Genomic DNA, 27,647 nt, shown 5'->3' on the forward strand with positions numbered 1-27,647 from the left:
ATTCCGTCTGGGTAGCCTCCAACCTGATGGCATGAACATCGACTTCTCAAACTTCCACTAATGCCCCACCTCCCCCTTGTACCCCATCCGTTATTTATTTATATACACACATTCTTTCTCTCTCTCTCCTTTTTCTCCCTCTGTCCCTCTGACTATACCCCTTGCCCCACCTCCCTTTTTGTTCTCCCTGGGCCTCCTGTCCCATGATCCTCTCGTATCCCCTTTTGCCAATCACCTGTCCAGCTCTTGGCTCCATCCCTCCCCCTCCTGTCTTCTCCTATCATTTTTGATCTCCTCCTCCCCCTCCCACTTTCAAATCTCTTACTAGCTCTTCTTTCAGTTAGTCCTGACAAAGGGTCTCGGCCCGAAACGTCAACTGTACCTCTTCCTAGAGATGCTGCCTGGCCTGCTGTGTTCACCGGCAACTTTTATGTGTGTTTCTTGAAATTCCAGCATCTGCAGATTTCCTCGTGTGTGAGTGAACGTTTCAATTGCTAAGGTGTTGGTAAATGGGACTAAAATGGATAGGTGCTTGCAACAACGTGGTGGGCTTATCTACAGTACGTATAATATGACTTTTTAACCCTCCTTCTTCCCATCACTGGAACACTCGCAAAGAAGTGGGGAAGTTCCTCTCTGGATCCACCCCTTCCTTTTCTTTCAGGTTGGCCTGCATCCAGTGGGAAATTGCCATTAGCCCAAATATGGATGGACAAAAATCCCGTTTCCCATTGAAATTCTGACCCTGAATGTCAGGGTTATTTTTATGCCTCAGATTAATCATAGGTCAATAGAACAAGAAGTTTTTTCTGGATAGTTAAGGGTTAGTGGTAAGTCTTAAATATTCAGTGCAAATTTGGGGATGAACAACCAGATTTATTTTGTGGCAGACATCTTTGAACTTATGACAAGTGGATGTCCATCATATCTGATGAGAACTGGAAACCTGTGCAGAAGAGTTTTCTACTAAAGAAAAGGAGTTTCACCAGGCCAGTTCCACTCTCTTGTCCTCAGACGTCCAGATCTAGTGGTACAAACATGTGTCACAAACAAGGGTCTTCCTCAATTGCAGTGGATGACCGTGACTTCCTCTGTGCTCTCCACATGGTGTTGCAGAACTGCCTTCCCAGCTGTTGGATCCCACTGCAGATTTCACCCAGTCTGCCAGAGTTGACTTAGCATGCTGGGACAAACACGTCCCTATCTCACTGAGGTATGAGGCCACTGGCTACCCTCACCTGGTTTAGCCTGCCTGTTGAAGTGGTGTACTGGGTGTGGCAGCTATTGGAGCCACAGGTGAGAGCAGAGTGTCCAGTGGGGGTCAAAGGACATTCTGCCCCAGAATGGACACAATAAGCCCATTCACCACAGGTGCTACCCCTAACCCTGTCCACCCCATACACACTCAAACTTTTGACTGGTGGACTCTTAAAACAGGAAGTCTGCTATTGTATTGTGACAGACATTACGAATGACAGACTTGGTCTAACTGGGGTGAGATGGTCAGCAGTGTTCCAGAGGACTTCAATCCCAATAGTAACCTGGAGAGGATGGACACTGGAATTTACAGACCAAAAATATCTCCCTAAGTTAGGAAGGATCCACTTTTGTCGTCTTTCATGTCTCTTTTCCAATAAAATGTTATTCCATTTAAACTGCTGTGCATTGTTCTATAATAATATTTGCTGCTTGTTGGTCTGCTCCATGAATAAAATGCATATTGGTTAAAAAAAATAAACTAGTTGATCATGGAATTTCTAAGTTCTGCAGAAAATCAGAATCAGGTTTATTTTCACTGGCATACCGTATGTCATGAAATTTGTTTTGTTGCTGAAGTTCAGTGCAAAGCAGAAACATTATTGTACGTAAAATAAATATGTAAATAAAGAGTGCGAAAGAGGAACAGTAAAAGAGTTGTCATAGATTCATGAATCATTCACAATTCCGATGGTAGAGAAGAGGGTGCAGTTCCTCAAATGTTGAGTGTGGGTCTTTAGGCTCCTGTGCCTCCTCCCTGATGGTAGTAATGAGGAAGAGAATGTCCGGTGTGGTGAGAGTCCTTAATGATGAAAATCCTCCAGTCATTGACCTGAAAGATTCACTATCTCCCTCTCTATTGTTACTTCCTGATCCGCTTGAATTTCTTGCAATTTGTTTCTCATTACTTCACTTTCCAAAGTTCAATTGCTGTGTATTTTGTGACGTAAAGATATGAATATTGCCTTGATACAAAATCTAATTAACATGGGCCCAGTAGGCTTGCTGTATAAATATCACACTCTTGACATTAACTCTACTGTACATTTAAGGTAGTCTTGTCACTTGATAACTATGAATCTCAGGACAGTAGTATATAAATGCAGCCAATATTTCTGTAGATTGGATGTGGTATTCATGTGAGACTAAGATGAGACGTTTTCATGATAACATATTCTCACATCTTACAAGAGTAATAATTTTTGAATGGTTTTACGTGTGCCTCAAAGGTTAGTCTATCATCTGGCTTGATGCAATAATAGATTACATCTTGGCAAACAGTGATGCAAATATTGATGTGTTCCATTTTTGATTAAACCTGTTGAAAATTGAACAGACTTGTTTACATGTGGTTTAACCTTTTAATACTAAATATTAAAATGTGAAAAAAATAGAAATAGTTTGTATGATTACTCACATAGCTAGATTTTATTTTGTCTCTTCTTTCTTAGAATGACTTAAGATAAAGTATATATTTCTCTCAAGAGTCCTTCTGAATTCAATTCATTTTATTACCTTCTCTTGGCAATGTACGAGAATGAATAACTGGTGTGCATTATTAACCACTTGTTTCTGTTACTAAGGAGCCATATGCTTTGCAAACATGGGCATTGCCATGTTGGAACCAGCCTTGCCTATCTGGATGATGGAGACCATGTGTTCAGCGAAATGGCAACTGGGTAAATATAAACTTGTACCACTTCTTGTTTGAAATCCTTCTTAACCATCAGGGAAGACCATCAAAGAATTCCTCTAGACATCATAAATGAAGACATTGTGATTGCTTCCCCATGACTGACTACGAAGATCTTATGAATCTACTGAAGGAGTTGGTTCTGGTCTCACTTACCCAGAAGAGAAAGGCTTCTTGATGTACCTTCTGCACCATCACATCAAACATCATGGGCAATCTTTTTCTAATTCTCCATTAGTTCCAAACTCAAATCTACAACACGGTTTGCCTGTTGCACTTTTTACTGTTAAATTAGAATATGAGTTGCCTCTAAAGGAGTTGAATACTTGTTATGTCTGAGGTACACTGACCTTTCAAGTGATTAGATTAGTTTATTGTTTGATACACTCACTGGCCACTTTATTAGGTACAGGAATGCTCTCTGGTTCTGCAGCCCATCCAAGAATCAGGTTTAGTATCATCAACAAATGCTGAGAAATTTGTTAACTTTACAGCAGCAGTACAATGAAGTACACGATAAATAGAGAAAAAAATGAATTACATTAAGTATATATGTGTGTATTAAATTAAGTTAAAATCAGTAGTGCAATAAAAACAGAAGTAGAAAATAGTGAGGTAGTGTTCGTAGGTTGAATGTCCATTTAGAAATCGGATGACAGAGGGGAAGAAGCTGTTCCTGAATTATAGAGTGCATGCCTTCAGGCTTCTGTACCTCCTTCCCAATGGTAATAATGAGAAGAGGGCATGTCCTTGGTGGTGGGAATCCTTAATGAAGGAATTACTGCGGCACCTCTCCTTGAATATGTTTTGGATACTGTGGAGGCTAGTACCATGATGGAGCCTACTAATTTTACAAGTTCTGGAACCAACTTCAATCTTGTGCTGTAGACCCACCCCCATACCAGATGGTCATACAGATGCAGCCAGTCAGAATGATCTCCAAGCGACACACACAAAATGCTGGAGGAACTCAGCAGGTCAGGCAGCATCTATGGAAAAAAGTACAGTCAACGTTTCGAGCTGAGACCCTTCGGCAGGACTGAAGAAAAAAAGATGAGGGGTAGGTTTAAAGGGTAGGGGAGGGCAGACAGAAACACAAGGTGGTAGGTGAAACCGGGAGAGAGAGGGATGAAGTAGAGAGCTGGGAAGTTGACTGGTGAAAGAGATGAAGGGTGGAGTAGGCAGAACCTGCTAGGAGAAGACACAAGGGCGGGTGGGAGTCATCACTAGAAGTTCGAGAAATCGATGTTCATGCCGTCAGGTTGGAGGCTACTCAGACAGAATATAAGGTGTGGTTTCTCCAACTTGAATGTGACCTCATCACTACTGTGGAGGAGGCCATGGATGGACATATTGGAATGGGAATGGGAAGTAAAATTAAAATGGGTGGTCTCTGGGAGGTCTCCCTTCTTCTGGCCGACGGAGCGTAGGTGCTCAGCGAAACAGTCTCCCAATCTACGTTGGGTCTCACTAATATACAGGAGGCCCCACTGGGAGCACCGGATACAGCAGATGATCCCAACAGACGCACAGGTGAAGTGTCGCCTCACCTGGAAGGACTGTTTGGGGCCCTGAATGCTCTCCACGATGCAGAAGTTTTCAAGTGTTTTAGTTGACAAGCCAAATCTCCTCAAACTTCTAATAAAATATAGGTTCAATGTGTTGTGCATTCAGAAATGCTCTTCTGCACACTACTGTTGTAACGTGTGGTTATTTGAGTTACTGTTGCCTTACTCTCAGCTTGAACCAGTCTGGCCATTCTCCTCTGAATTCTCTTATTTACAAGGCATTTTTGTCCACAGAACTGCCACTCACTGGGTGTTTTTTTTTGCACCATTCTCTGTAAAGTCAAAAAACTGTTGTGTGTGAAAATCCCAGGAGACCAGCAGGTTCTGAGATACTCAAACCACCCCGTCCGGCACCAACAGTCTTTCCACGGTCAAAGTCACTTAGGTCACATTTCTTCCCCATTCTGCTATTTGGTCTGAACAACAACTGAACCTCTGAACCATGTCTGCCTGCTTTTATGAACTGAATTGCAGCCACACGATGGGCTGATCAGATATTTACATTTATGAGCTGTGTTCTGGTGTACCTAATAAAGGGGCCATTGAGTGTAGTTGCAGGAAGCAGCACCAGTTGCAACAGTAAGTACAATAATGGGCACAAAGTACAATGATTGCAGTGCACAAAATACTGAAGTGACAATAGCTGACTAACTGAGAGGAGAGCATAGCAGCATGTGGTTGAGGGCATGTGAAAGAAGCAGTCACACACATAACCTGATGGGGGAACTCAGCAGGTCAAGCAACATCCGTGGAAAGAAATCAAAAGTCGATGTTTTGGGCTGAGACCCTTCATCAGGACTGGAAAGGAAAGGGCAAGAAGTCAGCTTGTGCTTGTGGCTTTGGAGTCAGGTTGCAGTGGGGAAGAAACTCTTCTTAAGTCTGGACATCATGTGCTTTCAAGCTCCTGTACCTTCTCCCAGAAAGTAGAAGAGAAAGGGAATGGTCGAGCTGATAATACTACTGGCCCACAAAAAGAAAAATACCAATATATAATGACCAAATTTTAGATATTTATTAGTTAACCATAACAAATACTTAGTAAATATTAGTATGAATTGTGTTCAGTAAACAATACACTTCCAGAAGGCATTACCAAATAAAAGCAACTGTTTAAAAGTAAAGACTAGTTTCAAAATTCACACAATACTACCGATATTATCTTTGAATGGCTGTTATTCCAGTTCAACCCCTAACAGGAAATGAGAACTGTTCATTCATATGGCAGCGTTTTATTGCCCTTCCAGTTATCAATAGCAGTCAGCGATTTCATTACGTTTGAGTGACGTTAATACTGATAAGCTATGTTTTATTTGCAGGCGTCGCTTTTGTTCCAGCAAGTGTCTCGTATATAATTGGAACTAACGTCTTTGGTGTCCTTGCGCACAGAATGGGCAGGTAGGAAATTATCCTGTGAACCGCTTATCAAACACGGCTCTCAAAATCTATGCAACGGAGTCTGATGAGTTTAAGAAAGCAACAGATTGATAGATATCCAGAGATTCAAATCTTCAACTAAGCTGGATGTCTACTTGCTGAGGAAATGAACTCATATGGGCTTATTTGATGAAAGTAAATGTATAGGTTTAGCAACCAGACAAAAGCATTTCTCCGCCACTTGCCATATTAAGGATGTGCAAGCTCCTCGAAATGAAGTGATGAGCATTGTCTGTAAATCCTGTACTGACCAGATCCCATTCCTTCCCCAGGTGGCTGTGTTCTCTGCTGGGAATGATAATCGTCGGAATAAGCATTGTTTGTGTAAGTTTAGCAACAGTAACAGGATCACCAAATACCTGAGACTAAGTAGTCTCATTTAAGATTTATTTTAGATGTCCTGTAATGAAATGTGACGTGTTTATTTCCTGAAATACATTAATGCTTTCAAATTAAGCTAACTGTCTCCAGTCCGTTTACAGATATGTTAAGTATTTATTTGTGGAAGTGGTTTATGATTTAAAACTTTGGCAGCTAAGGCATAATTTCTTTGTTTTAACAGTAATAAGTGTTGGCTCTTTAACCCATATACCCTGACTTATCATAATTTATGGAACAGAGAAAGAGGATATTTTCTCTGACAGCCACCATAGACTTGATGGGCTCAATATACCATTCCCTCGATTATTTCCCTCAATCAATGGGCTAACCCTGTCTACACCATTCCCTTAATTATTCCCTCAAATATTTCACTCAATCAATGGGCTAACCCCGTCTACACCATTCCCTCCATTATTTGCTTCAGTCAATGGGCCAACCCTGTCTACACCATTCTCTCAATGATTTCTTTATAATGAGTCTCTCTCCTGCTCATCAGCTCCATCCTGTTACCCAGCAACCTTTGGGATATGGGAGGAAAGCCTTCAGTCACAGGAAGAAACATGGAAACATAGAAAATAGGTGCAGGAGTAGGCCATTTGGCCCTTCGAGCCTGCACTGCCATTCAGTATGATCATGGCTGATCATTCAACTCAGAACCCTGTACCTGCCTTCTCTCCATACCCCCGATCCCTTTAGCCACAAGGGCCATATCTAACTCCCTCTTAAATATAGCCAATGAACTGGCCTCAACTGTTTCCTGTGGCAGAGAATTCCACAGATTCACCACTCTCTGTGTGAAGAAGTTTTTCCTAATCTCGGTCCTAAAAGGCTTCCCCTTTATCCTCAAACTATGACCCCTCGTTCTGGACTTCCCAACATCGGGAACAATCTTCCTGCATCTAGCCTGTCCAATCGCTTTAGAATTTAGCACTCAGTACCCACATAGACAGATTAGAGCTTGAGATCAAACCAGGATCAATGGAGCGATGAAACACAGCGTTACCCACTGAACCACTGTCGCATTCGCTTGGAAAGAAAATATTTTCAATATAATTTGACTGGAATCCATTCTATAACCACGTGTATTATGTCTGGGCAACAATTATTTTTTAGGAGATTCATAAACATTTTCAATTCCAAAATAGCTATTGCCCTCATTAATGAACAAAAATCTGACATTTGACAGTCTTTATTTGCCCATAATCTCAAAACATTTAACCCATTGCTGAGCAAAGTCAGCCACCTGCTAAAATTGGCAAGTTATTCCGAGCATTTTAAGTGTTCAATGTTTTCCCATCAAAAGTTGGAAAAGCAAAATATTAATAGTTGTTGACGTTGTACACAGAATTGATTCTCACTGTTATTAAAATGTTCGTATTGCAGTAAGGACCTAAAACTAGCAAGAAATACATACCTATCTTCCATTGATAAATCAAAGAATGGATGTTTACAATTCTGAAATTGTTACTGAAACTGAACAGAAGCAGTTTCAGAAGAAATTAGGAACTAAGAGAAAATGTTTTGTTTTCAAGATAAATAATACCTCTGTTTCATTAACAGGTGCCGTTTGCCAAAAATATTTATGGACTTATTATACCAAACTTTGGAGTTGGTTTTGCCATAGGTGAGGAGTAGGTTCTTTGCAAGACATTCTTTTCTTAACTGAGGATTTAACTGAAATGCTTGAAACTCTATCTTATGAGACAGGATATTGTCTATGTTAAGTTCAACCTCAATTATGATTAAGTCAGCATAAATTAAATAATTCTTGTATGTTATCCTGAGGTTCAGATATACTGAAATGTACACGTTGGGTTGTTGTCCAGAATCCACATCAAACAAAGAGATAAAAACTTTACCATTATATCTGACCTGTGATATTTAAGGAACTAGAAAATATGGTTTATCTATGAAACAGAATTCACAAATTAGGTTATAGCTTTTTTCCCATTCACAAAAATAGTTAACATATAATATCATATTAACATTTTAGAATATAGTACTGTGATAGGGACATGAAACATTAAGAAAGACAAGCACTTTTTATGCAGGAAAACAAGAAACATTGATTCTCCATCTCATTCAGGAGTTCTCATGGACTGCTAAAGTTCAGCACGGGGTCCGTGAGCCTCCAGGCTGAGAATGCCATTTAAAACGTTGCCTTACCTTGTCCCTGTTTCAGCAGATTTAGTGTCCAGTCTAGTTCTTCCCTAGGTCAGTGAAATAGTCAAATAACAAAATTTGGAGAATTGTGCTCAGATCATTATGAATTGTGTTAAAACACATAGATTTTACTGTCTGGACAATTAAAAATAGCTTCAATCATTTACTAATATTCTAGAAGATTAATTGTTATTTTAACTTATTCATTTTATGCACTTGAATATTAGCCACATTGAAGACCATGAGACTATAAGAATTAGGGGCAGAATGAGGCCATTTGGTCAGCTGACTCTGCTCTGCCATTTCACCATGGCTGATTCACTTTCCCTCTCAGCCTCATTTGCATACTATCTCTCTATATCCCTTCATGCCCTGACAAATCAAGATCCTATCAACCTCTGCCTTTCAAGAATCATTAGATTCTGGAATGGTACTGGAAGAGTCACTCTTGAAGAGGAGAGAGGAGCAGAAGATAGGAAATTACATGCCAGTTAGTCTGATCACAGTAATTTGCAAGGTGTTGGAGTCAATTATTAAGGACGAGGTCTCAGCGTATTTGGAGGCACATGATAAAACAAGCTGTAGTCAGAATGGTTTCCCCAAGGGAAAATCTTGCTTGACAAATCTGTCGGAATTCTTTGAAGAAATAACAAGCAGGATAGACAAAGGAGAATTGTTTGATATTGTGCACCTGGATTTTTAGAAGGCCTTTGACAAGGTGCCACACATGACGCGGCTTAACAAACTATGAGCCCATGGTATTTCAGGAAAGATACTAGCATGGATAAAGCAGTGGCTGATCAGCAGGAGGCAAAGAGTGGGAATAAAGGGAGCCTTTCCTGGTTGGCTGCTGGTGACTAGTGGTGTTCCACAGGGGTCTGTGTTAGGGCTGGTTCTTTTTATGTTATACGTCATGATTTGGATGATGGAATTGATATCTTTGTTGCAAAGTTTGATGATATGAAGATCAGTGGAGGGGCAATTAGTTTTGAGGATGTAGAGAGGCTACAGAAGAATTTAGACAGATTAGGAGAATGGGCAAAGAAATGACAGATGGAATACAATGTCTATGCACTTTGGTAGAAGCAATGAAAGGGTTGACTATTTACAAAAAAAACTGAGGTGCAAAGGGACTTTGGAGTCCTTGTGTAGGAGTCCCTAAAGATTAATTTTCAAGTTGAGTCTGTGCTGAGGAAGACAGAGTGGCTAATGTTCTTAACATTCATTTTAAGAGGACAAGGATGTAATGTTGGAAGTTTATAAAGCACTGGTGAGGCCTCACTTGGAGTATTGTGAGCAGTTTTGGGCCCTTTATTGTGAGCCCTTTATCTTAGAAAGGATATACTGAACTGGAGAGGGTTCGAAGGTTCACATTGCATCTTTGCTTTTACATTCCAATCCTCTTAAAATGAATCCAAACATCACATTTGCCTTTCTCACCACCAACTCAATCTGCAAATTAACCTTGAGGGAATCCTGTGCAAGGACTCCCAAGTTCCTTTGCATCTCAGTTTTTTTGTATTTTCTCTCCATTTACAAAATAGTCAACCCTTTTGTTTCTTCTATCAAAGTGGATGACCGTACACTTCCCGACACTGTATTTCATCTGTCACTTCTTTGCCCATTCTCCTAATCTGTCTAAGTCCTTCTGTAGCCTCTCTAATTCCTTAAACCTACCTTCCCCTCCACCTTTAGTTAGTAGGATTCAGCTGAATCCCAGGGAATTCTATGCATATGTGAAGAACAAAAGGGTAACTGAGGGTGGCACCATGTGATAAAGGGGGGAACATTTGCTTGGATGCAGAGATTGTGAGTGGGGTACTTATTGAGTACTTTGCCACAGTATTTACCAAGGAAAAGGATATGGAGGACCAGGAGATCGGTGCTGAGTGTATAAATATGTTAGGGTATTTAAAGGTCAAGGAGGAGGAAGTGTTGGGCCTCCTAATGAATATTAAGGTAGATATGTCCCCAGGGCTTGATAGGATTTACCTCAGGTTGTTGAAGGAGGCAAAAGATGTGACTGCTGGGCTCTTTGTGTCCTCTCTAGCCACAGGCAAGGTCCTGAGGACCGGTGAGTGGCTAATGTTGTATCCCTATTTAAGAATGGAACAAGGGAAAATCCTGGGAACTATAGACCGGTGAGTCTCACGTCATTTGTACCCTGTACCCTGTACCAAGTACCCTGTAACCACTTCTTTAACAATCGACTCCAACATCTTCCCAACCACTAGGGTGAGACTAAGTAGCCTATAACTTCCTTTCTTCTGCCTTTGTCCCTTCTTGAAGAGTGGAGTGACACTTACAATTTTCAAAGATAAATGATTTTGGTAAACCAAAGTAACTTCTAACCTAAATTAGCAAATGCTTGGAATATCCAGATGATCAAATAACGATTCAAGAAGGAAAAACGGTTCCATCATAGAATCACTGAGCACAGAAATGGGCCCTTTTGTCCCACCTAGAATCGTTGAGTCATAGAACACTACAGCACAAAAAAAGGAAAATTTGACCTATCTAGTCCGTGCCAAACTATTTATCACCTACTCACCTCGACCTGCACCATGACCATAGCCTTCCCTATGCCTATCATCCATGTACTTATCAAAACGTCCTTTAAATGTTGAAATTGAACCTGCCTCCACTGCTTGTGCTGGCAACTCATTCCACATTCTCACCACCCTCTGTGAAGAAGTTCGTCCTCCTGTCCCCCTTAAATATTTTGCCTTTCACCCTTAATCCATGAAGTCTAGATGTAGTCTCACTCAACCTCAGTGTAAAAAGCCCATTTGTTCTATCCTATCTATACCCCTCTTTGTACCCCTGACCCATGCAAACCACGATGCTATGGGTATTAATCAGATTTGCCCACAGGCCAATACCCCTCTATGCCTTTCTCATCTAAATACAGCTCCAAATGCTTTTTAATGTTTTTGTACATCTATGTTAATGGTGCAATATTTCAAATTCCTCTGCCCTTTTAAATAAGTCAAGTCAAGTCAAGTTTATTGTCATTTCAACCATAACTGCTGGTACAGTACGCAGTAAAAACAAAACAACGTTCCTCCAGGACCCTGGTGCTACATGAAACAACACAAAACTACACTAGACTATGTAAGACAGCACAAGGCTACACTAGACTATGTAAGATAACACAAAAACTACACTAGACTACAGACCTACACAGGACTACATAAAGTGCACAAAACAGTGCAGGACAGTACAATAATTAATAAACAAGAGAATAGGCACAGTAGAGGACAAATTACAATATGATAATAAATGATGTAGATGTCAGTCTAGGCCCTGAGTACTGAGGAGTCTGATCGCTTGGGGGAAGGGTCTTGCGATCCGAGACGGTGCAATTCCTGAACCAGGCAGTGATGCAGCAGCTCAGGATGCTCTCAATACAACCTCTGTAGAATGTGGTGAGGATGGGGCGTGGGGGATGGACTTTTCTCAGCCTTCGCAGAAAGCAGAGACGCTGCTGGGCTTTCTTGGCTATGGAGCTGGTGTTGAGGAACCAGGAGAGATTCTCCGCCAGGTGAACACCAAGAAATTTGTCTATCAATTAATAGGCTGACGAGTGGAGATACATTTTGGCAAGGTGTAGCACTTACTTAACCCCTGAGCAGAGTCATGTGAAGCCATGGGAGCAGGTGGTGGATGGTTGTACAAGCAGCTGGTGCATATCACGCCCTGGTTATGCAACCACTGATGCCAGGCAGACCATCTCTGAAGAGTATTGATAATGGCTGGGGTCACCCGTCTTGTAAGGACACTGCCCAGAAGAAGGCAATGGCAAACCATTTCTGCAGAAAAATTTGCCAAGAACAATTATGGTCATAGGTCATACAACATGGTACATAACGAGGAACAATATTGAATCATACATTGGGTATTAAAGGGTAGCTTGCTCTTCCTGAATTGTCATCCCTAAATCAATGTTTTAATTCTTTTTAGGAATGGTGGATTCCTCAATGATGCCAATTATGGGTTACTTAGTGGACCTGCGTCATGTCTCTGTATACGGAAGTGTTTATGCAATTGCAGATATTGCATTTTGCATGGGATTTGCATTAGGTACGTTTACAGCACACTGCAACATATCAGAAGATTGTATGTGTTAAAATGTGTGGAAAAGGAACCTGGCCAAACAGCATCAATGGAAATAATTTGGTTTTGATGCAGGGTTTCAAACCAAAATGGTGACATTCTTTTCCTCCCACAGATATTGCCAAGAGTGTGTTGCAACACACACACACACAAAATGCTGGAAAAATCAGCTGATCAGGAAGCACCTTTGGAAATCAATAAAGAGTCAATGTGTTGAGCCAAGACACTTCTTCAGGACTGGAAAGATAGGGGGAAGGTACCCGATTAAAAAGCTGTAGAGAGGGGAAGGAGGAGAAGCTAGAAGGTGATAGGTGAAGCCAGGTGGGTGGGAAAGGTCAAGGGCTGGAGAGGAAGGAATCTGACAGGAGAGGAGAGTGGACCATGGGAGAAAGAGAAGGAGGAGGACACCAGGGGGAAGTGATAGGCAGGTGAGGAGAAGAGGTAAGAAGTGGGGAATAGAAGAACAGGGAAGAGAGAGGGGTAAAGAAAAAAAATTACTGGAAGGAGAAATCAATATTCATGCCATCAGGTCGGAGGCTAGGCAGATGGAATACAAGGTGTTGCTCCTCCACCCTGAGAGTGGCCACAACTTGACACAAAAGGAGGCTATGGACCAACATGTTGGAATGGGAGTGGGGAATGGGAATGCCCAGAAGATAATTTGTTGCTCCAGATTCCAGCATCTTCAGATTCTTGGATTGGAGACTCCACTAGGAAGAAAGCTTGCAAATGTTTCACATCGTCAGTGAATATGCATTGGCCCCAAATTTATGTTTTTGTAGTTGCATCAAATAACGTACCCAGAACAATTTAGCATCTTTAGGGTATTGATTTCATCTCATTAGGATTTCATTGTATCTGTGATGAATTTTTGTATCGTCAAAGGAGGAAACTAGTTAGCTGATCAACCTTTAAAATGAAAGCAATCTTGCAGAAGGCTGAGCACAAAGTATAAAACATGAATTTTAATTAGCATTAGTCATATTAAAGAAAGCATTGGGATAAAACTGCTAACAATGTTTAAAAACCATTCTTAAGTTTATTCTCCTATGAAGTTCACTTTGCAGGGCGCTTATTTATTTATTGAGATGAAGTGTGGAATAGACCTTTCCTGCCCTTCAAACCACACCTCCCAGTAATCCCCCGATTTAACCCCAGCCTAATCACGGGACAATTTACAATGACCAATTAACCTACCTACCGGTCCATTTTTGAACTCTGGGTGGAAACCAGAGCACCCGGAGGAATCCCATGCATTTAATGGGGAGGATGTTTTGACTCCTTACAGATGATGTCAGAAATGAACTCCAAGCTCTGTTGCCCCAAGCTGGAATAGTGTCACGATAAGCAGCGTTTGAGGGGATGCTAGCAAAACCTGAAGCTCAGTGAATTGTTAATGATTTGGTTAATCTTGGTCAAATAAATGCTTAATAGTGTTGACCTGAACCATCGACAATTCCTTCTCCCCTCCCCACAGATGCTGCTTGACCCCTTGAGTTCTTCCGGCAGCCTTCTTGTCCGGACTCGGAATCTGCGGTCTCATGTCGTCCATATTTATTGTGGTGGATAAAAAGTTCACATATCATGGAATTGATGGCAATGATAGGACTCATTAGGTTTCTCTGTATCAGTGCTGAAACTGCTGTCAATTTTAGATAAGGTCGACCAGGAATGTTGTTTCCACTAGTGGTGAGACTAGAACTAGGGGACAAAGCTCAGGATTCAGGGGTGTAGATTTAGTTCAGATGAGTAGGAACTGCTTTTCCCAGAGGATCTGGTAACCTGTGTAATTCTCTGCCCAATGAAGCAGTGGAAGCTACCTCAGTAAATATATTTAAGACAAGGTTGGATAGATTTTTGCATAGTAGGGGGAATTAAGGGTTATGAGGAAAAGGCAGGTAGGTGGAGATGAGTCCATGGCCAGATCAGCCATGATCTTATTGAATGGCGGAGCAGGCTTCATGGGCCAGATGGCCGACTCCTGCTCCTATTTCTTATATTTACATCAAAATGATCAAAGGAACTATCTCTACAAATTCTGGCCAACATTAATTGAATACCAAAGGCTTCTGATGAAAGCAAGTAACCTCCAATATTTTCAGATATTAAATGTCCTAGTTGATAATAGATTCAACACTAAATGTTCAGTCAGTTCAAAGAGTAGCTGGCAAAACAAAAAGTTATAATATCAGTCAAATAGAAATCTAGGTCTATTATTGGCTCTGAGTTAAGTACCTGAGTATTGCATTGTATCCTCCTCATGGATGCTCAAGAAAAGGGTCACAGCTTTAGAAACAACACGAAGATGTCCAGTGAGGCTGATTGGATTGATCGATTACTTGTTCCAGTGGGAAACATAAGCCTGAGCCTTTAGCTTTCCCGAGGGCTGTTGTGCAGCTGAATAATACTGCATTCCGGTTTACCAGTAGCCTTTGAGTGTTATGGATTATCAAAGTCATTTGTTATGTGTAAATATGGGAATTTTGTTTTAAATTAAGCTCTACCATGTGCATTGTAAATATATGTTTTGCATCGACTGGAGTAGCACCAGAATCTCGTTGTCTTGAGCAATGGTAATAAAGTTCCAGTCCATTCAAGCAGAAAAGGAAAAGAACAAGGGTGGAAAGTGGAGTTAATTCTGAGTACTAATTGAACTTAGCGGTTAGTGCGACGCTGTTACAGCTTGGGGCATCGAAGGTCAGAGTTCAATCTCAGTATCCTCTGTAAGGAGCTTGTGCGTCCTCCCCATGGAATACGTGTTTTCTTCGGGTTCTCCAGTTTCCTTCCACAGTCCAAAGGCATACTGGGTAGTTGGTTAATTAGTCAATATAACCTAACCCATGATTAGGTTCGGGTTAAGTCGGGGGTTGCTGGCGGTGAGGATCAAAGGGCTGGAATGGCCTGTTTCATGTTGTATCTTCAGATAAGTAAATAAGTGGTGATGTGGACATAAACAGTGTGGAGCGAAGTCAGGGCTGATGGTCGGAAAGACACTGCAACCTTGTCAGTCACCTCAGCTCCTGCTATTGCTTGAAGTTGCTTAATGCTCCATTTTCCTCCTGTTCCACCAGTGTGTCCAGATACATTCGATCACACAAATTACTTGCCCCAGGAGACTGCAGTGACAGCAGCCAGGCAGATTTAAAACCACTTGTGAACGTCTCAGACATAACTATCAGCAGGTGACAGAACTAGGCCTCCATTTTACCTGCAAGTGGTGTAATTTTCTGCCTTTCATCTTTGCTTTTATTTTGCAAAGTGCAGCATCGAGCACACTTACATTTGTTAGAACAATTTTTTAAAGTGATGACTCACTTCCAAAACATTGCAAATAAATCAGGTTCATAATTGAAGGAGTATAGTGTGCACTCTGTTTAGGACATGAAGTGTCTTCTCAGAATAAAACTGTACATTACAATGCTATAGATAACATACAACTGCCATACAGGTGGTTTCTGTCAAACTGAGAAGAGTGGGTTTCTATCTATCTATTTATTTGGAGATACAGCACAGAACAGGCCCTCCCAGCCCTTCGAGCTGCACTACCCAGCAACCCCTGACTTAGCCCAAGCCTAGTCACGGTACAATTTACAATGACCAATTAACCTACTAACCGGTACGTCTTTCAACCATGGGAGGAAACCGGAGCACCCGGAGAAAAGCCATGTATTCTATAGAGAGAACGTACCGACTCTTTACAGATGACGTTGGAATTGAACTAAGCAACAATTCAAATTGTTATCAAAGTAATCCCATTGACACGCCTAACTTTACTTTGGTCATTAAAATAACATATTCCAAGTCTTATTCATACTTCCTAAGGAAAAAACTCTCACATTTCACACAATTTTATCTTCAGTGCCATTAAAAAATCTCTGTCAAAGCTGCCAAATGCTGTTGGAGGACTACTCTGCCAAATTAACAGTCACGGTAGAGAGATTTCTACACAAAATATCCATTGTTTGGGAACTTGTGAGGGGTAGCTTTTGAAAATGGAAGGTGTTATTTCAGAGGTAGGGCAGAGATGAGAAGAGCTCAGTGTGAACAACAGTGTTCTGCTTAAACAAGTGCTACACATGCCCTTACACTTCCTCCCTTACCACCATTCAGGGCCCCCAACAGTCCTTCCAGGTGAGGCAACACTTCACCTGTGAGTCGGCTGGGGTGATATACTGCGTCCGGTACTCCTGATGCGGCCTTCTATATATTGGCGAGACCCAACACAGATTGGGAGATCGTTTTGCTGAACACCTACACTCTGTCTGCCAGAGAAAGCAGGATCTCCCAGTGGCCACACATTTTAATTCCACGTCCCATTCCCATTCTGACATGTCTATCCACGGCCTCCTCTACTGTCAAGATGAAGCCACACTCAGGATGGAGGAACAACACCTTATATTCCGTCAGGGTAGCCTCCAACCTGATGGCATGAACATTGACTTCTCAAACTTCCGTTAATGCCCCACCTCCCCCTTGTACCCCAACCGTTATTTATTTATTATTATTTCTTTTTTTTCTCTCTTCTTTTTCTCCTTCTGTCCTTCTCACTATACTCCTTGCCCATCCTCTGGGCTTCCCCCTCCCCCTTTCTTTATCCTTGGGCCTCCTGTCCCATGATCCTCTCATATCCCTTTTGCCAATCACCTGTCCAGCTCTTGGCTCCATCCCTCGCCCTCCTGTCTTCTCCTATCATTTCGGATCTCCTCCCCCCCTCCCACTTTCAAATCTCTTACTAGCTCTTCTTTCAGTTAGTCCTGACGAAGGGTCTCGGCCTGAAACGTCGACTGTACCTCTTCCTAGAGATGCTGCCTGGCCTGCTGCATTCACCAGCAACTTTGAAGTATATTAAGAGAAAAAATTGTCAGGTTTCACAATGCAGTTAGCATAAGGTTACAGTTTGACAAATGGCCTGTACAATTGTGACTCTCCTTTTTCCACGTGCAGGTCCATTATTTTACAACAAGACAGCAAGAACGCTCTTAAAAAGTCAATATCTACTTCAAATCAGTAACTGAACCCGCCCCCCCCACGCCCACCCCCACCACTGAGCACATTGACATGAAATGTTGTCGCAGGAAAGCAGCATCCACTGTCAGGGACCTCGCCCCGCCCCACCATATAGGACACGCTCTCTTCTCGCTGCTGCCATCAGGAAAATGGTACAGGAGCCTCAAGACTCACACCACCAGGCTCAGGAACAGATATCTCCCCTCAACAATCTGGCTCTTGAACCAAAGGGGATAACTTCACTGAAATTTACTTGCCTGCCACTGTCCACAACCTATGGACTCACTTCCAAGGACTCTTCTCATGTTCTCGATATTTATTGCTTATTTATGTGTTGTTATTATTTCTTTCATTTTGTATTTGCATAGATTGTGTCTTTTGCACTCTGGTTGAATTTCCAAGTCAGTGCGGTCTTTCATTGATTCTATTATGACTATTATTCTACGATAGTTATACTGAGTATGCCTGCAAGAAAATGATTGTCAGGGTTGTATATGTACTTTGATAACACATTTATTTACTTTGAACTTTGACCTTTAATAGACTACAATCAGTTAATAATGGAACATCAGGAATTCTTCCCTCAATAATATTTAAGATCATACAGCAGTTTATTGTAAACAAAAACAGACAAACATTCATGTGTAAAAATGCAGATTATAGAACAGACAAATGGTCATTAATCCTGGCTGCAGTGTTGAGACCAGAAGGATCAAATGGGGTTGACTGTTTGACAGGAAGCCAATGGTCATAATTACGGAGAAAGTATCTGCTGCTTCTTGAGTGCTGGAAATAAGAGAATCGTGACAGAACACTGCCTTTCGTAACTCTCTCATTCTCAGTAAATGAGCTCTATTAGAGAAATTGAAAATGACAGAGGAAATTTCAAGAGTTATGTTTTTCATGATTACCAACTGTCTGCACAATGTGAGCTGCTGATTTTATTCGTGTGATTTAAGACTCTGAAAACGGGACTACAACCCTCGAGAAAGGAAAGTGTAATCAGGCTTGTAGGATAAATAGCAGAGCATGACTGACTCAAGTGATTCTGCAGATGCTACAGCTCTTGAGCAGCATACACAAAAATGCTGGAGGAAGTCAGAAAGTCAAGGAGCATCTACAGAGGGGTTATAAATAGTCAACATTTCAGGCCGAGGCCCTTGATCAGAACTGGAAAGGAATGGAGCAGAAGTGAACCAGCTATAGCTAAAAAATGACAGCTTCTGACATTGATGTAAGTCTTCATGCTACAAAATAGTCATAAAAACATGACTTTCCACATCGTTCTATCTCCAAGCAGTGATTTTTCAGACACCAATCTAGTAAACCTTCCTTAAATTGCTTATAAACTATTACCATCCTTCCTTAAATAGACCAATACCTGCGAGTCACAAATGTCCTGTATAGCAGAAGCAATAAATCTGTATTTCCCAAGCAAAGAACTGTAGCATTCTGTTCCCTTTATTCGTTACTATACTGGACACGACCCTTTTGTGACCCCATGCTCTAGATCATGCTGCAGCTCAGAGTTCTGGAATCACATCTTTTAGATCATATTCTTCAAGTTTTATGATTGTTTAATGTCATTTTTCTGTACAGAAGTGTAAAGGAGAATGAAAAGTTGTTACTCTGCATTTGATGCAGCACAAAGAAAGATAAACAACACAATAAAAACAAAACACGATAAATATACGTTAATACATAAGATAGCTTGATTGTATGTCCATAAAGTGATGCTGGGCACAGAAGTGACTGAACACAGCGAATGATAAGGTAGTGCTGGTGGACGGAGTGGTTGGTGGGTGGAGGTGTTGATCAGCCTTACTGCTTGGGAAAGTAACTGTTTTTGAGTCTGGTGGTCCTGGTGTGGACGTTACATAGCCTCCTCCTTGTTGGGAGTGGGACAAAGAGTCCGTGAGCAGGGTAGGTGGGATCCTACCCAATTCTGGCACCTTTCTGTATATATGGCCTTGATGGCAGGTAGGCTGGTGCCAGTGTTGTGTTGGGCAGTTTTGACTACCTGTTATAGAGCCCCCCTGTCTGCCAACGTAGCTTGTTACGATGCTCTCTACTGTACATCCGAAAGCTTCTGATTTTCACACTTCCTGCTTCATTTACCATACCTTTGCTCACTCAATTATCAGCAGTGAATCCCTTTATAGCTTTCTTATGTCCTCTTCACAACGTACTTTCTTACATCAGACTTTCCTTAAAAGATATTTTAACAACCATTATTTTAATGATTGGTAAAATATCGAATTTTAACCTAGATACAAATAGAAACATAGAAACATAAAAAACCTACAGCACAATACAGGCCCTTCGGCCCACAAAGTTGTGCTGAACATGTCCCTACCTTAAAAATTACTAGGGTTACCCATCGCCCTCTATTATCCTAAGCTCCATGTACCTATCCAAAAGTCTCTTAAAAGACCCTATCGTATCCGCCTCCACCACCGTTGCTGGCAGCCCATTCCACACACTCACCACTCTCTGCATAAAAAACTTACCCTGACATCTCCTCTGTACCTACTCCCAAGCATCTTAAACCTGTGCTCTCTTGTGGCAGCCATTTCAGCTCTGGGAAAAAGCCTCTGACTATCCACACGATCAATGCCTCTCATCATCTTATAGGTCATCTATCAGGTCACCTCTCATCCTCCGTCACTCCAAGGAGAAAAGGCTGAGTTCACTCAGCCTATTCTCATAAGGCATGCTCCCCAATCCAGGCAACATCCTTGTAAATCTCCTCTCACCCTTTCTATGGTTTCCACATCCTTCCTGTAGTGAGGCGGCCAAATGGCATTTGGTTATTGATATTGGAACCAAGAATTGGCATATTTTAGAACAATTGACCTTTTGGGATTTTGATCTTAACCTTGCGTATGCTGGACTGATATTAATTGAACATTATGAATGATTGTACTTATCAAGACGATAGATGTCAGTGTGGCAGAGACAACACCATTTCTATAGAAACATGATACCTTTTCTATTTCTGAAACTCAATACCATCAAGCAATGTTGTTTAGATCTTATTAGCTGCAGGGCGAACTTATCCTAAGTCAGGGGTTCCCAACGTTTTTTATGCCACGGACCAATTCCATTAAGGAAGGGATCTGTGGGGACCTCTGTCCTGAGTGCACTTTGTTATTATTGTTGTTTAAAATGTTAACTGTTTGCAGTTCATGGGAATTTTTTAATGTTCCACATCCAAATAAATCTATTACCAAAATACATATATGTCACCATATACAACCCCAAGATTCATTTTCCTGTGGGTATACCCAATAAATCCGGTAAACACAGTAAACCGCACACAAGACTGGCAAATAACCATTGTGCAATGGACAACAGACTGGGAAAATAAAAATGAGAGAAAACAGTAATAATAATAAACATTGAGAACATGAGATGAAGAGTCAATGAAAGTGAGTCCGTAGGTTGTGAGAGCAGTTCAGTGTTGAGGTGATGAAGTTATTCCCTCTGGTTCAGGAGCCTGACGGGTGAGGGTTAATAACTGTTCCTGAACCTGATGTGGTGGGTCTTGAGGCTCCTGTACCTTCTTCCAACTAATCCAGTTGGCTGCTAAGCCAGCTTGATATTATCAAGGCTGCTGGAAGCCAGGTGGCCAATTGGACTGATCCTGAACAGCAGCAAACATGGGAGAGGTTGATGGGAGGAAGGGAACTAGGTCAGTTCACCATTCTGGCCAAAACCTGCTCAGGTTTGATCCCAAGGTTTTGCCACCAGGTTTTTACAAAATGACTTCTCCAGCTAACAGGAAGTCTCTTGGCACTCACAGTTATTGTAGGTAAAAACTATGGTGACTACAGAAAGTAATCCACCGAGTTTGTTTGCCAACAAAAGTCAGTCTGCATCTTGATGTTTATAGAGAAAAGAACTAGTTTGAAAGATATCGAGGGAACAATGTGCATTGATTCCATTGTGGTTCTTAATCAGAAAATATCATAGCTTTTCTTTTATGCAAACTGAAAGGATGGAGAAAGGAGACAGAAGAGATTGCAGATGCTGGAATCCGGAGCAATACAATTTGCTGGAATTCTTCATGTCCAGTTCCATCTGTAAGAGGAAAGGAATAGTCCTGATGCAGAGTTTTGTCCGGAAGTGTTGTTGATTCCTTTCATCCTACAGATGCTGTTTGACCTTCGGAGATCTTCCAGCAGATGGCTTGTTGCTGACAGGAGGAACAATTTGCTTAATATCAATTACACCAGCAAGATTTGAACAAAGCTTTCAGAGGTGAAAGACTGGCAGCTTCTAATTTAGCCCTCCTGACTGGTTCCGTAACCTGACTAAGCAAAATGAGAAATCAATACGTTATAAGTCAGTAACAAAATTGTACTTGAATTTTTGACAAGCTGGTCTTTGGAGCTATATTTGAAAACTGGGAAACTGTTTAAGTAAGGAGATATGGTCGAATTATTGTCGTCTTCTAAAGCCCAAAAATGATTTAAAGGTTGAAGACCACTACTCCTATTATCACATCAGGAAGAATTTTGCCCACAAAATGATACATGATACCGGTGTCCCTCATTGGATGAACAACTATTTGACTGCGATGTCATCACTGTAATTTAGTGGAAAATGATAGACGAAAATTAGTACATAGCGCTTATTTGTTACTACAACTGAAAATTCACATTGTACTTACACAGGAATAGGCCATCAGCCCACAATGTTGAGCTGAACCAATGAATAATTTGCACACATAACAATCGTAACATTTGTGGCAAAGTTTTGCATTTTACATAGATGTTAGGGTGGGTGAACACGAAGAAGCAAATGTGCTTCTATTTGAGTGATGTACAAATCTCACTGTTTATATCTGCTTGACAATTGGTCAGCTAATTTGCAGTCGTGAGCATTTTCTGGAATTAAATTTATACAAATTTGCAAGAAATCATTTGTTATTATAAACAGACCACTATATTGTGTATTTTGTTGTTGTGATTTTGCCGGGACTAGAAGATCTGAGTTATAAGGAAAGATTAAATAGGTTGAGGACTTATTCCTTGGAATGGAGAAGATTGAGCGGAGATTTGATAGAAGTATACAAAATTATGAGGGGTATAACCAGGGGTCATGGGTTAAGAAATGAAAGGTGAAAAATTTAAGGGGAACATGAGGGGAAACTTCTTCACTCAGAGGGTTGTGAGAGTGTGGAATGAGCTGCCAGTGCAAGTGGTGCATGCAAGCTTGATTTCAGTGTTTAAGAGAAATTTGGATAGGGACACGGATGGTAGGAGTATGGAGGGCGATGGTCCTGGTACAGGTCAATGGGAACAGGCAGGTTAAATGGTGACTGGATGGGCTGAATGGTCTGTTCCTGTACTGTACTTTTCTATGTCTTTATGGTGTTCCAAACCCTTTTGCCAATCACCCGTCCAGCTCTTGGCTCCATCCCTCCCCCTCCTGTCTTCTCCTATCATTTCTGATCTCCCCCTCCCCCTTCCACTTTCAAATCTGTTACTGTCTCTTCTTTCAATTAGTCCTGATGAAGGGTCTCGGCCCAAAACGTCGACTGTACCTCTTCCCAGAGATGCTGCTGGGCCTGCTGCGTTCACCAGCAACTTTGATGTGTGTTGCACTACTATCTTTGTTCTTTTTGCACTATTTATTTAATTCTGGGTGGCAGGGTGGGGTGGCACCTGCTTAGCCCCCTCCCGCACACACAATCATCAGGGTCAGGTGAAGCCACGGGAGCAGGTGGTGGATGGTTGTACAGGCAGCCGGTGCATATCACAAGTCCTGGTTATGTGACCACTGACACCAGGTAGACAATCTCTGAAGAGTATTGATAATGGCTGGGGTCACCCATCCTGTAAAGACACTGCCCAGAAGAAGGCAATGGCAAGCCACTTCTATAGAAAAATTTGCCAAGAACAATCATGGTCACGGAAAGACCTGATTGCTTACGTCCTATAACGAATGATTTTAATACATACGAGGGGTGATTGATAAGTTCGTGGCAAAAGGTAGAGGGAGTCAATTTTAGAAACATTTATTTTTCCTACATTTACACACTTAGTCCAGTGGTCGTGGAGCATACGGATCCCTCCTTTGTAGAAGTTGGTGCCTTGGACCTCCAGAAGTGGTCCACAGCAGGGATGGAGATGAGGAGAAACTTCAAACTTTCTGCATTTTCACTCAAAGTCGTGCATGTAACGAGAGCTGTATAACTCATCGCCTTCTACCTTGGGCCACAAACCTACCAATCACCCCTCGTATAGAGATGGATAGATTGACAGACAAATGGATACTTTATTGATCCCAGCAGACTGGTAGAATGTGTGAAGGAGAGGCCTGCACCCTCCAAAGGAACTCAGATTCCTCAGGAAGTAGAGGCAATAGTGGCCCTTCTTGTACACAGCTTCCACTCAATTGGTCATCCAGGTGCACCCCCAGGTTCTTGTAGATCCTCACCACATCCATGCCCTCACCATCAATAGTAACACGGAGCAAAGCAGGCTTAGTCCTGCTAATGAAATATATATATATATATTCCTGATTGTAGTTTATAGTATATTTTATATATTGCAACGTACTGCTGCCTCAAACCAACAAATTTCATGACGTATGCCAGTGACATTAAACCTGATTCCGATATCGTTCTCAGCTAATTAATATATTTTATTTATCAGTTAATTTTAGACCAGGACCAAGAATTTCCTTTAAAAGTTGATGTCAGTTTCCAGAATATCACTTGATCATTAATTTGCCTCTACTGATGGGTGTTTTCTCTCTTCTTTACGGTTTGTACAGGCCCATCAAGTGGCGGCGCCATTGCTAAGACCATAGGGTTTCCATGGTTAATGGCAATTATTGGAATCATTGACATTCTATATGCTCCACTCTGCTTTTTCCTTCGAAGCCCACCTGCCAAGGAAGAAAAGATGGTAAGCAAAAATAAATAACTTACATTAAACCACAGTTTGCTAAAATTTTGCAGACAATAATAATTGATTTTCTTTTTAAATTTTAGGCTATTTTGATGAATCAAAATTGCCCAGTTAAAACCAAAATGTACACAACTCAAGACCACTTTCAGAGAGACTCAGTGATTGATGATAATGATGAAGAGTGTAGGAGTGATGAATGATTGGATCTGTGCCATTTTCTTTATTGAATTTCTTTAATGTGTATTATAATGTTTTGTGAACAGTCTTTCTAAATTAATGTCTTAATATAGTTTAATTATTCCACCATTCAGGCATACCAAAGTTGTGACCCTATTTCTCTTGTATTAGACTATGTAGAAATGCAACAGAGAGTTTTAGCTGGGGAATTTAAAAAAAAGGTGGTTAAGTAAAAATGATAACCAGCAGCCTTATCAAGTCATGATATCTATTTCAATTTGCTCTCAGAACCAATAGATTTTATGAAACATTCAATTTTAGGTATTGCACTATATTTTACAATCTTGCATTTATTAATGAAGATAACCTTTTGTCTGCACAGTTTTTCCCAATTCTATGTTCATTGGTTTAAATATTTGCTTCAAATCAAACAAATTTATGTTCATAGATCCCCACATTGGATGCTAAAAAGCCACTGCAGTTCTATTAATCAGTTTTGGCATTTTGTGTCAAAATGAGGTGATTGACTTAGCAGTGACATAATGCCTGAAAATTGCTTTGATTTGATTTGAATGTTCAAAATAAGGTTCACCAGTTAAGTGATAAATGAATTTAAACAAAAAGGTATTCTTTCTGCCAAGTGGTTACCATGGGTTTTGTTTCCTCTCCAATACTTAAAAAAACAAGTTTACTATTTAATAATAAAACGTGATAAGGGTACTTCGAGAAACGTAAAAGTTGAAAACTGTTTATTCATTTGAAAGTGAGCGCAACCACATTTTCTATAAACTAAACATTGTGACGAGAATACACATAAAATTAAGATGTTTGCTGGCCTGGGTTAGCATCAGTGACATCAGCAAGTGGTCTGCCACCTGCCCTCAGGGGAAGGAGAGATAAGGAACAATGGAGCAGCGTCTGGAGATGTGTAATGAAGGGACGGGGGAGAGAGAGCTGTCTGGAGCGGCTCCCCCCTTTGAACCTTGAACTGTTTGAAGTGATGGACAGGCGATGCCCCAGCAGGGGGATAAAAAGGGACAGGTTCGCTCAGGCAGTCACACACGCCACCCGAGGTAACGAGACCCTGGAAGCGGTACGCTTCTCACGAGTCGGTGGGAAGTACCAGACAACGGCCAGGGTGGAAAGGTACGATCAGCGGGAACCCGGTGTGTGTCCGCCCTTGCCTGGGTGCCGGGTTCACTGCAGAGGATCGACTGCATCTGGAGGAGGGGTCACAGTCGGTGACCTCAGGTGACATCACCAAGGACCCGCCCAAAAAGTTGCTTGTGAGCAATCTCGCCGGTCTGTGAGTGAAGCTGTGTCTGAATGATCAGTTGTTCCTGTTCCCTCTCTCTCTTCCCCCACGTTGTCCATCGCCATGGCAACGATTACTGCGAACTGAACTACTAAACTGGACTGAACTTTGAGTCACTTTGAAATTTGGTCATTTACCCCTAGACAACGATAGAGCTTGATTGATGCTGTTATCTTAATTCTGTGCACATGTGTGTTTATCATCGCTGAACTGTTGCATTTATTATCCTTTCGATTACTGTGTTGCTTGTTTCTTTAATAAAACTTTCTTAGTTCTAGTACTCCAGACTCCAACTGAGTGATCCATTTCTGCTGGTTTGGCAACCCAGTTATGGGGTACGTAACAACATGTATATATAGTGGACTACATTTGTCTGTAACCCAAACATGTATGTGCCTTCATTAAATTTAATATATTTTCATGCAATAGATACGTTAGACACCTTTACTGTGGTCATTTTCTACACAGACTGTTCCAGGTGACAATTACGCTGCAAGCACTTTCACACCAAATGTATTCAGACTCCATGATTTAAACTACACTGGATGATGTAATTCTGTCAACACCATTTCATGAATACGTAAAAGTAGGCATTTATAAATGACAGATACTCCACCAACAAATCACAAATTTTGTCGTAGAGATAACATATCTTGTGCATGCAAATATAATCACTGTCCACAGACAAGTCAGTTGCTATGTATGCTCAAACAGATGGGCAAATATAAATATAAAGATGTAGAGGACCATCTCCTGTGGATCAATAAGATGGCTTGTTAATGTGCAGTCAGACGTGTCTCTGTGTATATGTGTGGATGTCTGTGGATGTGTCTATTCCTGCCTCTAGGATAATTATCAATAATAAAGGTATCATGAGTAAAATGGAAAAGTCTTCTTAATTTAGCTGTTATTTTGCATTAGGTGAGCCCTTGAAATTTGTTAGGGATATATTTGCAAAACGTTTAATAAACCTCACTTCACAACATCTTCTCACACAAAGACCAGGTGCTGAGCGAGGCTGAAGAAAGCCAGCAGGCATGTCAAGGTCGTCCTATGTCATCACGACGCAGATTCTGATCGTGGTTCTCAATGCAACACGCACAAAACGCTGGAGGAACTCAGCAGGTCAGGCAGTGTCCATGGAAATGAATACACAGTCCATGTTTTGGGCTGAGACCCTTCTTCAGTACAGAAATGTTGATTATTATTCTTTTCCATAGATGCTGCCTGACCTGCTGAGTTCCTCCAGCATTTTGTGTGTGTTGTTGGATTTCCAGCTAGTGCAGATTTTCTCATGTTTATGATTCGCATTTCTCTCACTCAACTACAATTATTTAATCTCCTGGGAGAAGCCAATTAATTGGTGGGGGAAGGGGGGGTGGTTTGTGAAATGGAAAGTATAGACTTATTTCAAAATGAATTAAGTATTTTAAGTTACCATTTTACCTGCAAAGTTTGGGAGACTTTGGTAAGTCTTTGCTTTTGATACATACTGTTATTAAACACATCCAGGAACTCTTTGTATGATTCAATCCATTCTGTAGGATGCATTAGGATGCAACACAGGTTACTCAGATTCTGAAATGAATACTTAAAGTGACAACTAATGAATG

General features: G+C 41.2%; 1 protein-coding gene across 1 annotated transcript in view; it reads left to right on the forward strand.

The window, feature by feature from the left end:
* slc18a2 (solute carrier family 18 member 2) overlaps positions 1-26,905 on the forward strand; it is an 84,092-nt gene extending 57,187 nt beyond the window's left edge. Inside the window, exons 10-16 of the mRNA XM_063072051.1 lie at positions 2,841-2,936; positions 5,835-5,913; positions 6,225-6,276; positions 7,894-7,957; positions 12,460-12,579; positions 24,406-24,539; positions 24,626-26,905. Coding sequence (XP_062928121.1) covers positions 2,841-2,936; positions 5,835-5,913; positions 6,225-6,276; positions 7,894-7,957; positions 12,460-12,579; positions 24,406-24,539; positions 24,626-24,742 — 662 coding nt within the window. The 3' untranslated portion in view covers positions 24,743-26,905. The remainder of the gene's footprint in view (positions 1-2,840; positions 2,937-5,834; positions 5,914-6,224; positions 6,277-7,893; positions 7,958-12,459; positions 12,580-24,405; positions 24,540-24,625) is intronic.
* The last annotated feature ends 742 nt before the right edge of the window (positions 26,906-27,647 follow it).

The sequence above is a fragment of the Mobula hypostoma genome, chromosome 19 (genome assembly GCF_963921235.1).
Source record: "Mobula hypostoma chromosome 19, sMobHyp1.1, whole genome shotgun sequence".
NCBI classification, from domain to species: domain Eukaryota; kingdom Metazoa; phylum Chordata; class Chondrichthyes; order Myliobatiformes; family Myliobatidae; genus Mobula; species Mobula hypostoma.